Source organism: Xiphophorus maculatus, chromosome 17 (genome assembly GCF_002775205.1).
Source record: "Xiphophorus maculatus strain JP 163 A chromosome 17, X_maculatus-5.0-male, whole genome shotgun sequence".
NCBI classification, from domain to species: Eukaryota; Metazoa; Chordata; class Actinopteri; order Cyprinodontiformes; family Poeciliidae; genus Xiphophorus; species Xiphophorus maculatus.
In genome coordinates this window covers 10,117,606-10,133,140 of record NC_036459.1, presented here as the reverse complement: position 1 = coordinate 10,133,140, position 15,535 = coordinate 10,117,606, and the positions used below count along the sequence as shown (strand labels likewise).

The 15,535-nt window shown below is 39.5% G+C and overlaps 2 protein-coding genes across 3 annotated transcripts in view; one reads left to right on the top strand and one right to left on the bottom strand.

Moving 5' to 3' along the window:
• The first annotated feature begins 223 nt into the window (after positions 1 to 223).
• LOC102234348 (troponin T, cardiac muscle isoforms-like) lies at positions 224 to 11,852 on the top strand. 2 transcript variants are annotated; one of them, XM_023349790.1, is made up of 17 exons: positions 225 to 347; positions 3,652 to 3,752; positions 3,853 to 3,860; positions 4,697 to 4,720; positions 5,249 to 5,272; positions 6,748 to 6,762; positions 7,247 to 7,267; positions 7,975 to 7,995; positions 8,439 to 8,460; positions 8,549 to 8,609; positions 8,799 to 8,915; positions 9,033 to 9,110; positions 9,911 to 10,021; positions 10,113 to 10,225; positions 10,334 to 10,424; positions 11,077 to 11,114; positions 11,723 to 11,852. In XM_023349790.1, exons 2-17 carry the CDS (start codon positions 3,667 to 3,669, stop codon positions 11,760 to 11,762), a joined length of 870 nt encoding a protein of 289 aa, XP_023205558.1. In that variant the 5' UTR covers positions 225 to 347; positions 3,652 to 3,666; the 3' UTR covers positions 11,763 to 11,852. The 2 variants fall into 2 exon arrangements, with proteins under 2 accessions (XP_023205559.1, XP_023205558.1); XM_023349791.1 differs by lacking the exon at positions 6,748 to 6,762 and having other exon boundaries at positions 224 to 347.
• Positions 11,853 to 13,582: 1,730 nt separating this feature from the next.
• Positions 13,583 to 15,535, bottom strand: part of LOC111611874 (hemK methyltransferase family member 2-like) — an 88,586-nt gene continuing 86,633 nt past the window's right edge. Inside the window, exon 4 of the mRNA XM_023350627.1 lies at positions 13,583 to 13,606. Coding sequence (XP_023206395.1) covers positions 13,583 to 13,606 — 24 coding nt within the window. The remainder of the gene's footprint in view (positions 13,607 to 15,535) is intronic.

Here is a 15,535-nt window from a genome sequence, read left to right as displayed (position 1 = left end):
CTATCTAAATTATCTATATTATCTCTTCTGTCTTATTTTGCTACAATTCTCCACCCTCCCTTCCTCCTCCTTTGGCCCCCCGGTGCAATCCATGACCAGCATGTGAAGGCTGTATTTAGGTCCAGGTACGTCTCATCTGACTTTGTGTCTCCAACAATAGAAGGGACCGTCCCAACCAGTCATAGCAAAGACATGCGGTCACAAGACCCCCTGGGCTGTTTTAAGTTGTGCCGTTTGGCTGGAGGAAGGAGAGGATGACCGAGTTTGTATTTGGTTGGATGTAGAAGAGGAAGAACAACACTCGCCCTAAATCCCATCGCTTCTTCAGGGGACGCATAGCGTAAGAGGTAAGAGTGGCCTTGACCTCAGGGAACATGAATGAACATGACCGTAAAAGAGAACTTAAAAGACAGCTTTCGGCGTGGTTTTAAATATGAAAGACATTGGTGTAATATCTGATATTGACATGATGTACCAAGTGATTTTACATGCAGTATTAAAAAGCCAGAAATGGAGATATAACTATATCCAACGTGGCCTAAGTTGGCTTTAGGGGGAACTTTCTTCCTGCTTTTTGTTCAGAGTTCTGCATACGAGGATGAAGAAGGTGCTAAGCTCGCCCCTGAGACCGCTGTGTTGGTGGCATGCTTTGCAGGCTTTGACTTAATGCTCCTTAACGCTGAAAGCAGCACCAGCAACATTCCCGCCACCGTCAGTCGGTGTGCTGTTCCACAGTTCCACGCTTTCGTGTGTCCCACTCTGATACATTTAAAGCATCTTCTGTTTTTCCGTATCCCACTGCTTTTTCCCCTCACTTCCTCGACCTTTGACTTCCCCCACACTAATCTCTACTGGCCCCCTATCAAATACCACAGTGTTTGACTTTGAGAAACTAAATGGTGAGAAACACCAAGTCTCGAGAAGAAATACCCAATTAGATTCAAATGTGCGTTTAGACCTTCAACGTTCAAACTTTCACAGTATTAGAAGAAATCTGGCTCGTTTCAAAGTCGAGATCCGCTTCTCCTCGGCTCTATTGTTGTAAAAATGTCCTCTCTCCCCATTACTAGCAGCTGGAAGTCGAACCTGCAGCAACATAAATAGCCCTCTGAATGTTTGGACGCGGCCCACTGATTTACTGGAGTACAGACGAGGTGAGCCAGAGCCATTGTCTGGAGGTGCTGCTCCGCACCTGTTCAAGAGCTCGTCCTATTATTCTTAAAAATAGACCCTCGCTCTCCCCTTCGCTCTTCAGCCATTCTGACATTGGATTTTATGATCGTGTGATTTATAAGCCTGTAGGGAAAAAAAATAGGAAAAAAAAACTCTGAAGGAAGTGTTGTGTGCAATCAAATCTTGACATCTAATCCAATGACATGGCACTCTGATGCAGTCTGCTCCAGTTCACCTTGATCTCCAGCAGTCAGAGGTCACTGCTGTGCTTGGATCAATGTTTGAAGCACCTCTGCTAAAAAGTAACATAGAGGCTGTATATAAAACAGAGCAGTTAGAGGTAGGACAAGGTGGAAGTCGTGAAAAGCACATTGATTTATAAAGTTCATTTTCTTTTACCTTTCAGGACTTCGCGGCCTCTGGTCATTGTTAAATCTTGGTCCGTATTCACAATTGGACCGAAATTGTGACTGACTTGATTTGTTTATACAGCCACTTTACCGTAGCCGTAGAGGAGCAGCAAATAGCCCGACTATTTAACCAGCTAATGTTAGTGTACTTTAGTTATGATGTAAAGAGAAGAATGAGGAAAAAAGTGTACAATATTATGCATGCTAGGCAAAAAAAATAAATGCAAATGTCTTGTGAAAAGATAGTTTATTCAATAGCAGGGGACTGTTACCCTTTTCCTCTATAATCAATATTATATAGAGTGAACATTTACTCATTTTGTCACTTTTAAAGTCTCAAACTTCATTGTTTTGCTAAATTGTGAAGGAGTAGGGGTTCATCCATGTTTTCCAAATCTACGGAAACTCACTCCGTTGGGGAAAAACCCCTCAAAAAACATGCATCTCATTGTTGAGGCTTTCTCATAATTATAAGATACAAATTGTGTTTTTTATTGGAGTGGTGGAAATCGGTTTCATTTAGCATGTAGTCCTTGTTAAGGTGATGCATCCAAGTGAAAGACCAGCATGACCAATTCATTTTTTTTAAATTACCTTATTAGTAAATTTATAAGTTGAAACATCTTCGCCTACATACAAATCTAGCATAGCTGGTTGGAGTTGATGGAAGGAGGTAAATACAAGACAATCCTGTAAGGTGCTGCAAAAAAACATTAAGCCGGTTTGAGGTTCACCTACAGAACATGTAGGCAACAAAATAAAATTACTATTGTCAACTTTTATTGTTCTTGAGCTATTTTGTAAAGAAGAGAAAAACTTTAGCCTCTACTTTTCATGCATTCCTTAAATCGTGATTTAAACTTTTAGTCTAATAATCAATGTGCACTTCCTGTTCGATTTGATGACAGGAAATCTGAAAACTAGGTGCATCCCTTGCAACAAACTGCTTCAAAGCAGTCTCTGCTACCTGATCAACCAGTGTGAGGATTTAAAAAAAAACACACACACACATCTCGTCTTCAGATGCGTCAGTGGGTCATTAAAAAATTCATGATTTCCCTGCAGTTTGAGCGCAACTCAGGCCTCCATCGGCTGCCTGCAGCCTTGATCAGCGCCAAGAGGAAATGACTGCGGATTAGGCCTGGAGCTGTTTAACACCCTGGGCCTCAGCCTGCACAATCATTTCTCCCTCTACTACTGTTCCAACTTCACAGCCCTACCGCCAAGATATTTTCTCTCTCTCTCTCTCTTTTTTTTCTGTTGTTTTTATTGTTTGCACAAATGATAAAAGGCTCCGAACGCTGGGGAAGAAATGAGCCATCTGTCGAGGGCTTGTTGTAACATTAGAGTGATTAAAAACAGGGAACCAGGTAAATAATCACAGCAGGGAAACATCTGAGAAATGAGCTTATTGTGACTAATCAGATTCGTGGAAAACTTAAGTCGTCTAACAAAAAAAAAAAAAACAAACACAAAATGTGATAAATGTGAGCAGTTTCTATGAACACAGGATGTTCGCACATCCTTAAAAAAAGTCTTGAATCAATGTCTCTAAAATGATGGCCTTGAAATGTCTTAAAATCATTCCAAAACATGTAAGTTGGCCTTAATTAATCACTCATAAAATTTTGTTGTGACAGGGCTAATTTCATCTTTTATATTCTATGTACTTTTTTTTCTAAAGAGACTTTTTCTGTCAGGCAAACATTTGAGTCATACTCGGACATCATCTGTGACTCGAGGTGGTCGACGCTACCGCTAACTAGCTGCTAACATACCCTTGCTAGCTGGCTAGCTAGCTAAATACCATTTTGCGTTTTTATCATGGGTAAATGTAAATTTATTGTCAGTTTGCTGGACGGACGTTCATCTTTGCCACTATCTCCACCTCTCTTGCTAACCCGTACGATGCTGCGTTTAATCTGCGCAATAAAATCTTGGTTCTACTACTATATGAGATATACGACCTTTTTGTCGTCTTTAAAAATAAAAAGTTTTAAATCTGAGTTAGTGAAACCTGAAGAAACCCTGTAATATAATTGCTTGTTTTTCTTCTGTTTGATTAAAGAAACTATAAGCTAAAATGTCTGAGGAAGCAGCGGAGGACGTCGTCGAAGAAGAAGTTGTGGAGGAAGAAGTAATTGAAGAAGTTCTAGTGGAGGAGGCGGGGTAAGTAAAATCCACTTCTAAAGCTTTTTATCACAATAAAAAAACAACAACAATCAGATGCTCTCTGATCATTTCAAATCTTTGCCTAATTTCTTTTCAGGGAGGAAGGTAAGTGACGACTTCTGAAGTGGTTTGATGCTTCTTTTTTGTTAAAAAAGAAAAAAAAAAGAACTCGTCACTTCTAGCCTCCATTCTTAGACGCGGCTGACCTGATTATGTCAGCTCAGGTGGAAGACGAAGCAACGGGAAGGCGAAGGCTTCACGTCTTCAGCCTCTTTGTTGGAGTTACATGCCTGCTGTCAGCGAGGAAAAGCACAGACAGCAGGATTCAGAATGCTAACACCTCGCCTGTCAAGCGCAGTGATGGGTGCATGCTTTTAAAGTGTGGAAAATTAACAACTAATTTATTTTAGGCGAGTTTTTTTTTTTTTTTTTTTGCACATCTTTCCAAACAAATGTGCGTGTACTTTTTCCAAGTCTATCCTACACGACGGCACAGAGCTGCTTTACCGTCTGAGGCTACAAGGATCTATTGGGGCGCATTACAGACGGCTCAGTCGGTGATCTAAGCTCATCCCTCCGTGTTTGTACCTTTGCTCACGATAAATGTCCAGCACTGTTTTTTTATGCATCCCAAGAGACGGTGATATGACAGTGTGCAGAGTGACCAGATTCCTGCTGGGAGCTGTTTGCCGAGTCCCATTGATCCACTAATCCATATTTGGTTCATTCAGTCATAAAGGCTCAAAGAAAAGAGAAAAAAAGGGCATTTTTTTTGTCTGTGAACACAGCCTTTTCATTCTGCTCTGTGCTTGCCCCCTCGGGGTCGTATAATCTCAGCAAAGTGTGTTCGTGTGTGTGTTGCTGCAAGTCTTTTGTCATGTCTGCAATGACAGAGCTTTGACTGTTTTTTTCTTTCTTTCTGTTTTTATTCTTGTTTTTAGAAGAAGCTCCACCTGGAGTAGAAGGTAATTCTCATCTTTTAAATACTTTGTGGTTTCGTCTCTTGTTTTTACAAACTGCAATAACATTTATGGCGACGACGGCTTCATTTGATATTATAACGGCCTAATTTATGGCCTTTACTTCTGCCGTTTGCAAATAACGCATGCAGAGCTGACTGAATGAAATCTGTGAGAAGCAGCCTCCACCTGCAGATTACTGTAAACGATGTTGTCTTTTCATAGCTGCTCATTTGTTTTAGTCCCATTAGCCGTTTTGAGTCCAGTCATCAGTAATCACTGCTTTGTTTGGCTGCTCAGCCGCTGCCTGCAGTTAGGATCAGATGAATTTACTCTAAATGAGATATCCATTTGTTTGTGTCGCTGAATCCACTTAAGGGACATTTGCCGTCTATGTGCAGGAATAACTTTAAGACCAGGTTCATTTATTTCCACTTTTCACATCCTTTACTCTGATTGGAATCAGAGTAGTTATTATATAAAATGTCAACTTTTTTTTTAATCTAATGTTTGTGTTACGTCTTTTTTCCTCAGAGCCCCCTATCTCCACTACTGAAGGTAAATCAAAAACCCTCTTTTTACTTTTTTTTTTTTCCCCATGAACTGCACACAGAGCCAGCCAAAACTATAAGCAGTAACTTGAAGACCTCCACACCACAGGGGGCCCTCAAGAGCACTTGAATTTCTACACAAATAATCTCAAAACATTTGATTTGTAATCGATTATAAGAAGAACGAGCTGATTTCTAAAATCGCTTTGAGATTTTCTGGAATACAAATAATAAAATAAAAAAAATCATGTATCAGATTTGATGGATGTGCCGGTTTTAATCTTCTTGTTCTTAAAAACAACAGGCTGTTATCTGAGCTATTTACAAACAAACCTAGATAAATCCTTTCATGCATTTATGTCCACTCAGCCAAGCGAACAATACACAAACTGTGGATGGTCAAGCAAAATAAGATTAACTGTAAATGGGCCACCCAAAACTGAAATATCCTCTGGGCCCCAGTTAGGATCAGATGACCTTTGGCCGGCCCTGTCTACAGATTAGAAGTTTTCTTGTCGGGACACTGGGAGCTCAGTCAGTCTAAAAACCTCAAATATTGGTAAAAAGTTTCAACCAACATGTCCTGAAATGTATAATAAGGCATGAAAGAGAAATCAATAAACCAAATTACATCAAATTAATGTGCTGAGAGTGCCAGAGATTTGTATAGGCACTACAAATGTATAAACATTTTTATTTGGATGTACTGTAGTTATTTTAGTCTGACCTCCCCAGACGTAAAACTCAAAGACCTGAATGGAGATTTGTTTTCTGCCTTTCACCTTAATTTTTGTGCGTTTGTAAGAAACGTCAGAGAATCTGTGCAGATTATGACAGTATTTTTCCCCCCAACTAATAACATTTATTACTGCAGTATATTTGTGTGCTCCTGCAAAAACAAAGATACATTTCTCTGTTATTAAAACCATTTCTCAAGAAAATTGTCCCATTCCATGTTTAATCTTTAAAAGACCAAAATCCACTCTGCTTCCATAATTCCAAAATTATTCTTATTACACCGACTCAATATTGTGATGTTTACCCCAATATAACTAAACAATCAACGTCATGAAAAAGGAACTGAAACCTTTAAAGTGAGAAAAACAGTTATTTATTAACTTTTGTGTTTATTTATTCCGCGCCGGTCGAGGCTACAGTCTTTAATCAGCAGCACCATCTGGACTGAGCGGATGGGGAACAATTCATCAATGCTGGTAAAGGTCAGGAAGATAAACAAGGCAACTTTTAAACACCTGAGAGGACAAAACCCCTTATAAGGGGGTGGCAGTGTCATGATCTGGGGCTGTTTTACTGCATCTAGCTTCCTTTATCCTTATGTGAAACTTGAATTTAATATCTTGTTATTTTCTTGAATCCCAACGTAGTAGAAATCATTTTCTAAGCTACCTGATTTGAGCTGAGCCACTTTTATTGATGATGTGTTTTCCATTTCATGCTGTCTCCTCCGATTACGTTACAAAGAGCCTGCAGAAGAAGGTACTTTGAAATTGTGTTGTGCAGACTTGCAATGTTGTTTTTTTCTTCTTCTTTCTGTTGTGCAGTTTGGACAAAAATACATTAAGAGCTGAGCTGCTTGTTGATATCTCAAATACTAATTTTCCAATCTTCTCTATGTTGTGCTGTGGAAGGATTTACTCGTAATGCAAATAGCTTGTTATTTTCCACTCTTGGCTTCAGATTTATTCTGATAACACACTTTAATAGAAGAGCTGCCTTTCTTTATCTGAAAAAAAACCCCCAAAAAACAATTTTTGTGCCTTGAAACCCTGGTGTGACATGGCATACAGAATGAGTTCAGGCTTTCTATTTCACCCTCTGACATGCAAGAAAGGTTTTCACATCAGAATATATAAAGTAAATATCAGACCTCGGTAATGCAGGGTTTGGAAGTAATAAAAGGAAATCCATTCATATTCTGCCTGTTGATGCTATAACATTTCCCTCTGTCCTTTCTTGTTAGAGGCTCCAGCTGCGGATGAAGGTACATTTACAATATTATAAACTCTCAAAAGCACGCTGTCAAATGAACCGGTTTTAACAATCTACTCTTCATGGTGGCTGTTCTGGGACTTGCTGTTTAACTTTATGGGTGGAAAATATATTTGATATTAAGGATCACTGATGGCGTTTTATGTATGAGATTTTACAATTGAGTAGATTAATAAGAAATTATAATAATGTCACATAATTTAAATTTTTTTCCAAGTGTATGTGATTTTACCTAAACGGAAAAAAAAAAAAATCTGGCTTTAAATTTAAACTCCTCAGATGTGGGAGGACATTTTAAAAATAATGTTATATACTTTGTATTTTCTAGTGAAGAGTGCAAAAGTATTTCTACCAATTTTTACTTTAAGAGAAATAACTCTTGGAGACCAGATATGTTTATAGTCACATAATTATATAAAAAATAAGCATAATTTTTGGTTCATATTGGTTAACTTTGCAAATTATTTTACTTTCCCACATTGGAGTATAAAAACCTGCTATCTAGTGTCATGATTGGGGTCCTTGATGGCCTACATGTTGCACTTATTATAATTAGGACTGTAATTTTTTAAAAAAATCATGCGGAAACTTTGAAGAAAATGTCAGAAATATTTCTAGTCGTCGATGAATGCAGACACCAAAAATCCCTCTGTGTTTTGCTTTTTGACACACTTACTTTTCCTCTGTTCTTTCCTTTAGAGCATCCAGCTGCAGATGAAGGTATGAAGTATGACCAACGAATTCCCCCATTACAGAACTGCAAATTCACACTGTTAAAAAAACACAAATTATTAAAAAGATTAACACTGCTGCGCATTATTAAATTAATTGAACATCATAAATTAAGGGCTAGATTGAGTTTTGGTAGCAAAACTCAATCATGACAGCTGAGCTGTGTTTTTACATGTGAGTGTATGAAGCAAGAGATTAGAAAGAAAAGGAACAATGATGCATAAATTAACCATTTTTACCCATTTCTATCATTTATAAACCAATTTATTGTGCATGGTATATGGGCCTTTTATTATTGACTCTAAATAATGAGTACTATCAAAGAATAATGTATTAGCATGTTATGCTAATGCATAAGCAGCAATTAATTCACAGTAAATCTGTTAAAAAATTAACAGAACAGATACTTTTTTCTTTTTCTGCTATAACAGACGAGTCCAGGCCCAAACCAAAGTAAGTTTTTACCACCTTCCTAAATCTAATTAATCAGTGCACAAATTATTATTATTATTATTATTATAACAGATGTGTTCCTTTGCAGGGCGTTCGCTCCGCCAATCGCCGTCCCTAAGATACCGGAGGGGGAAAAAGTTGACTTTGATGTGAGTCAAACTGTCTAAGGTTGGAAAAAATATAAGCATCTGGTGAATGTTGCTGATGTTTAAAGCCTAAGTTTAAGGCGTAAGCTACCCAAGTGTCAATGAAGTTGTATCAGGAGTGGACGTTTTGAGTGGAGGCCCATTTGAGTGTGTGCGTGTGTGTGTGTGTGTGTGTGTGTGACCTCCTTGTAGGACATCCACAGGAAGCGTCAGGAGAAAGATCTGTCTGAGCTGCAGTCTCTGATCGAGGCCCACTTTATCCAGAGAAAGAAGGACGAGGAGGAGCTCATCGCTCTTGTTAACAGGATTGTAAGTCTTCCATGAAGGCACGCACCACTGCCAAAGTGATGTACCACCCAGCAAACAATTACGTTTTGTTTGTACGCACGCGTGTGTGTGTGTGTGTGTGTGGGTGTGGATGATTAGGAGAAGCGTCGTGCTGAGAGGGCTGAACAGCAGAGGATCCGCACCGAGCAGGAGAAAGAGAGGCAGAATCGTTTGGTTGTGAGTACCTTTTGAAGCTGCGGTTAAAGTGATTTTTGTAAGCGGGAGAGGAATCTCAAATTGGTCCAAAGTTACTCATAGAAAGTTCTGGATGGAACCAAAGAAAACCTAGCGTTTTACACCACCTTTAATCTGCAGGAGGAAATCGATTGTTGTTAGAGACGAGTCTGAATAATCAGGTGACTTTTAGACTGGTAAAACAAAATTCCCCTTTCACTTGTACTACAAAATAAATAAATAAAAGCTATGTATTTTTCCTTGCATTGGTCTGTATCATAAATTGTCAATGAAATACCTTGTAGTTTGTGGTTGCAACACAAAAAGGGTGGAAAAGTTCAACCTCAAAAGGCATGAGCATGTTTGTTAGGAAAAGTATCAGCATGGTATTTCAATGCGTCGTGCTCATTGACACGCTTTTAATTTAAAGTCCTTCATGTTTTTTTCAAATTGAACAATGTTTCTGCCTGTTGGTATTTTATGTGTGAAATGCTCAATTTTTGGCTACTGTCTCTTTAAGACTAGCTTGCCCTTGACAAACGTTCCACAGTGCAGGTGATTCTTGTTATGTGGTCAAGAATTTGTTTAACACATTGAGAGGAGAAGGAAAACTGAATTTTTTTTTAATATATAGTCAGATTTCTTACAAAAAACAAAAACGTCTTTGTCATTGTAGCTTAGATTTTTCTGTTTGTTTTTCTTTTACTTAGTCCTGGGCTTTTTTAGATGAAAAAAGCAGGTTTGTAGTACAGTACAGTCAACAGGTATATAGATGGTGGATTTTTGCACTATTTGCTTCACAGGAAGAAAAAGAGAGGAAGGAACAAGAGGAGGCTCGTAAGAAGCAAGATGAGGACGCCAAGAAGAAAAAGGCCCTAACTAACATGACTCAACAATATGGTGGCCAGCAAAGGGTCGGTCACCGTTCAGGATTTTTGTTTTATTTTCATCTAATAATAAAAAAATAATCTAAATCAACGTCCTGCGCCTTTTTTGATTTTGCAGCAAGATGGAAGGAAGGGAGCAAAGAAGCAAACGGAGAGGGAAAAGAAGAGAAAGATCCTGGCAGAGCGGAGGAAACCGCTCAACGTTGACCATCTGAACGAGGAGAAGCTGAAGTGAGTCTGAGGCAGGACATCGGTTCATTAATCAAAAGCCATCTGTCGTGTGAGTTTGTAGCAGGTTTTGGTTTTCAGCCTCTGATTTTTCTGCCTTATGCTTAAAAGGGAGAAGGCCGGTGAGCTGTGGCAGTGGCTGATGATGCTGGAAGCGGAGAAATTTGACTACACCGAGAAGCTCAAGAGACAGAAATATGACGTGAGTACTGACCTGAAAACCTAAAGTAAATAACACATTATGTTTAAGTTTAAGTATAAGTACTCAGTGCCTAATTAGCTAGCATCAGAGAAGTAGATGTGTTGATTAAACCATGTTATTATTGGTTAATACAGCAAAGATTATTTGCTAAATAATCAATTACATACAGAAGAGCATAATATATTTTCCATCTGCGGGGCTTTTATTGTCCCACAGATAGAAATACTATTAACAATATTAGTAATATTTCATATAATATTTTTATATAATCAACTTTTAGTTTTGACATTATCTGTTGATTTGTGACAAAATCAACATATACCACAAATTTTTCCAATAGTTCACATTGTACCTCTTTGCAAACGCTTTTCCTTTGCGACAACATTTTTCCAACAAATTTACTTGACTCTAGTTGAAATGGCTCTTCATTCCTCAGCTGTAGTGACATTTTGACAGCCAGTGATGATAAGCATTTCATTTCTGAGCTCATGTTGCCTTTTCCTCTCTGATCTTTCTTGATGATCGAGCTCAGTCAAGAATTAGTTAGACGTCCATCAGTGAAACAAACAACATCTCAGTTCTTCTTCAGCACCACCAGATTCTGTCTGGCATTCGGTGTGACTTTAACTAGTCCGTTTGTCCTCCACAACAGATCAACTTGCTCCTGAATCGGGTTCAGGCCACCCAGAGGTAAGTAGTAGCCGTCTGTAAACTCACACACTCGTCTCTTGAAAAAACTAATTCTACGGGGCATTTTTTAAATAGACTTAAAGCTTTAAAAAATAAAAACAAAGTTTGGGTTCTCTATTTAGAACAGTCATGGTCTGCCAGTGGCATCCTTTACTAATAGTCTGGTGTTTGCCCTTTCTTTTGACCTGGTCCAGCTCTCCCCTCCCATGATTCTCATGTAGCATGTAATACAGAGCTCATAAATGCAAGATTAACATCAGTAAAATAGAGCCAGTCTGCATGGAATAGGCCGCATTATATAATGAAGAAATATTGCCCTCTTAAGAATTTCCTGGTTTGGTTTTTTTCATGCTGGAATGAATGAAGATTTAAATGCTAAATTTGAGTCATTTATCAGGGGGGTAAGTTGTTCCAAACTAACCTGGCCCTAGAATCTGTAAATAAGATTATTGGTAAGAATCTGCAAGGTTTGCCTTCATTCATTTTTATCCACGTTTGACAACTAAATTAATATATCAACTAACGTTTTGTTTTTCTTTCATGTAATCCCTGAGTGTCAATGCTAACTGTGATGCTAATTTGTGCCAACATTTCTGTCTAATTTGCAGCGCTAAAGGAAGAGGCAAGGCCAAAGGCAGGGTGAGATAGACGGCCCCAACCAGACAAGACGCCGGAGCAGAAGTCTGCGTCGCAGCAAAAAACAAGTTGACAGAAATAAAGCACCATTTCTGGGTTTTAGAGGGTAGTGTGTTTTGTTGTATTTATTAAAAATCCTGAAAAAAACCTAGTTTAATTTCACCAACTGAATATATGTCAAAATAAATGGTTGTTTTTTTTCATTGTGAGATTGTTGCTGCAATAAAATATATACACTGCTCAAAAAAATAAAGGGAACACTCAAATAACACATCCTAGATCTGAATGAAAGAAATACTCATTGAATACTTTGTTCTGTACAAAGTTGAATGTGCTGACAACAAAATCACACAAAAATCATCAATGGAAATCAAATTTATTAACCAATGGAGGCCTGGATTTGGAGCCACACACAAAATTAAAGTGAAAAAACACTACATGCTGATCCAACTTTAATGTAATGTCCTTAAAACAAGTCAAAATGAGGCTCAGTATTGTGTGTGGCCTCCAAGTGCCTGTATGACCTCCCTACAACGCCTGGGCATGCTCCTGATGAGGTGGCGGATGGTCTCCTGAGGGATCTCCTCCCAGACCTGGACTAAAGCATCCGCCAACTCCTGGACAGTCTGTGGTGCAACGTGACGTTGGTGGATGGAGCGAGACATGATGTCCCAGATGTGCTCAATCGGATTCAGGTCTGGGGAACGGGCTGGCCAGTCCATAGCTTCAATGCCTTCATCTTGCAGGAACTGCTGACACACTCCAGCCACATGAGGTCTAGCATTGTCCTTCATTTGGAGGAACCCAGGGCCAACCGCACCAGCATATGGTCTCACAAGGGGTCTGAGGATCTCATCTCGGTACCTAATGGGAGTCAGGCTACCTCTGGTGAGCACATGGAGGGCTGTGCGGCCCTCCAAAGAAATGCCACCCCACACCATTACTGACCCACTGCCAAACCGGTCATGCTGAAGGATGTTGCAGGCAGCAGACCGCTCTCCACGGCGTCTCCAGACTCTGTCACGTCTGTCACATGTGCTCAGTGTGAACCTGCTTTCATCTGTGAAGAGCACAAGGCGCCAGTGGCGAATTTGCCAATCCTGGTGTTCTCTGGCAAATGCCAAGCGTCCTGCACGGTGTTGGGCTGTGGGCACAACCCCCATCTGTGGACGTCGGGCCCTCATACCATCCTCATGGAGTCGGTTTCTAACCGTTTGTGCAGACACATGCACATTTGTGGCCTGCTGGAGGTCATTTTGCAGGGCTCTGGCAGTGCTCCTCCTGTTCCTTCTTGCACAAAGGCGGAGGTAGCGGTCCTGCTGCTGGGTTGTTGCCCTCCTACGGCCTCCTCCACGTCTCCTGGTGTACTGGCCTGTCTCCTGGTAGCGCCTCCAGCCTCTGGACACTACGCTGACAGACACAGCAAACCTTCTTGCCACAGCTCGCATTGATGTGCCATCCTGGATGAGCTGCACTACCTGAGCCACTTGTGTGGGTTGTGGAGTCCGTCTCATGCTACCACAAGTGTGAAAGCACCACCAACATTCAAAACTGACCAAAACATCAGCCAGACAGCACAGGTACTGAGAAGTGGTCTGTGGTCCCAACTGCAGAACCACTCCTTTATTGGGTGTGTCTTGCTAATTGCCAATAATTTCCACCTGTTGTCTATTCCATTTGCACAACAGCAGGTGAAATTGATTGTCAATCAGTGTTGCTTCGTAAGTGGACAGTTTGATTTCACAGAAGTTTGATTTACTTGGAGTTATATTATGTTGTTAAGTGTTCCCTTTATTTTTTTGAGCAGTGTATTTCAGGATTTGTACCAACAATTACCCAAGGATGCTAGTAAAGGTCTGATGAAACAGGTGAGATTTTAGCAAGATTTACTCAAAATAAAGCAAGTGTACTTGGGAACACTTTCAGCTACGTTCACACAGCAAATCTTGATGACAAATACTATGTGGGGGTTTTTGGAGGCTGGGGGGTTAAAATGAAATTGGGCCGCATATATTATTTTTGCATACATACATACACACATACATACACACGCAGGTGGTAATACAAAGAACTCGAGCACAAACTGACCTAACGAACATGACGAGGTACATTTTAATAGTGGCTGATCAGGCCACTGCTGACACACAAAGGACAAATAACTAAAATACAAACAAATACTGGTCAAAATAATTTCTAAGTAATTTTTAGTTAAAAGAAATACTATTAGAACAGAACTAGCTGCACAAAATAGAAGGAAAACTAAAACAAATTTCCCCTCCCCTTGCAAAAATGGTATAACCTGCTGAGGCTGTTCCAGCAGGTCAAATGACGTCATTTTTAACACCGAATTTTCAATGTTCTACTCAACGTCACACTACAATGTCATTTTACCCCCTTCTCGAGAAGATTATTGCATCGTTTTTGACATACTATATGATGTCATGTTGCATCGATTTGAGGTAAGACTATATAGTATGTGATTTTACCTAATTTTTGACATTACTCTCTGCTATGTGTCAGTTTACCTCGTTTTTGAGGTAAGACTATACCATGTCTTTTTCCCTAGTTTTCGACATCATACTATACTATGTGTTATTTTACCTAATTTTTGAGGTTAGAATATAGTATGTGGGCTGCACAGTGGTGCCGTTGGTAGCACTGTTGCCTTGCAGCAAAAAGGTCCAAAAAGGTTCGATTCCCGGCCCGGGGTCTTTCTGCATGGAGTTTGCAGGTTCTCTCTGTGCATGCATGGGTTCTCTCCTGGTACTCCAGCTTCCTCCCACAGTCCAAAAACACGAAAAACATGACTGTCAGGTTAATTGGTCTCTCTAAATTCTCCCTAGGTGTGAGTGTTTTTTTTTTTTTTTCCTTTTTTTTTTCTCCGAAGAGTTTTTGCGGCACTAGTGGCTCGTATTTTTTGTACAGTAGGCAGACAGGAAGGAGGGTGAGGAGAGGGGGGAAGACATGCGGTAAAGGTCGTCGGGACCGGGAGTCGAACCCGCGACGTCCGCGCCGAGGACTAAGGCCTCCAAACGAACCCCCTGCGCCACCACAGCACGCCCCAACTTCGTTTTTAACATCATACTTTTTACCTTGTTTTTGACATCATACTATACTATGTGTTATTTTTACTTATTTATGAAGTAAGACTATAATATGTCTTTTTACCTAATTTTTGACATCATACTATATTATGTCTTTTTACCTCATTTTGGAGGTAAGACTATAGTATGTGTTTTTGCCTCTTTTTACATCATACATATTTCACCTCGTTTTTGAGGTAAGACTTTAGTATGTGTCTTTTTGCCTCGATTCTGATGTCATACTATACTATGTGTCATTTAACCTCATTGTGAAGGTAAGATTTCTTTCTTTCTACCTCATTTTCGAGGTTTCGTGTATGTATATTTTTTACATAATTTTCATCATGCTATACGGTCATTTTACCTCATTTTTGAAATTATACTACACTATGTGTAATTTTACCTCATTTTGGACATTGTGCTACACAGTGTCATTTTACCTCGTTTGTCATTTTTCAGACATTTTCGACATCATGCTATGTCACATTTTCGATATTTTCTACGTCATAATATAGTATGTCATTTTTTGAAAATTTTTGACGTCATAGTATAGTATGTCATTTTTCTGGACATGTTCGACGTCATAGTATAAGTATGTCGTTTCTGTGGACATTTTCGACGTCATACTATAGTATGTCACTTTTTGGACATTTTCGACGACATACTATAGTATGTCAGTTTTTGGACATTTTCGACGACATA

Coding starts and splice junctions, on each gene's coding strand:
- LOC102234348 (XM_023349790.1), top strand. CDS start 3,667: ATGTCTGAGGAAGCAGCGGAGGACGTCGTCGAAGAAGAAGTTGTGGAG. Junction 7,996..8,438: donor GCATCCAGCTGCAGATGAAG/GTATGAAGTATG, acceptor CTGCTATAACAG/ACGAGTCCAGGCCCAAACCA. Junction 10,425..11,076: donor TCAAGAGACAGAAATATGAC/GTGAGTACTGAC, acceptor CCTCCACAACAG/ATCAACTTGCTCCTGAATCG.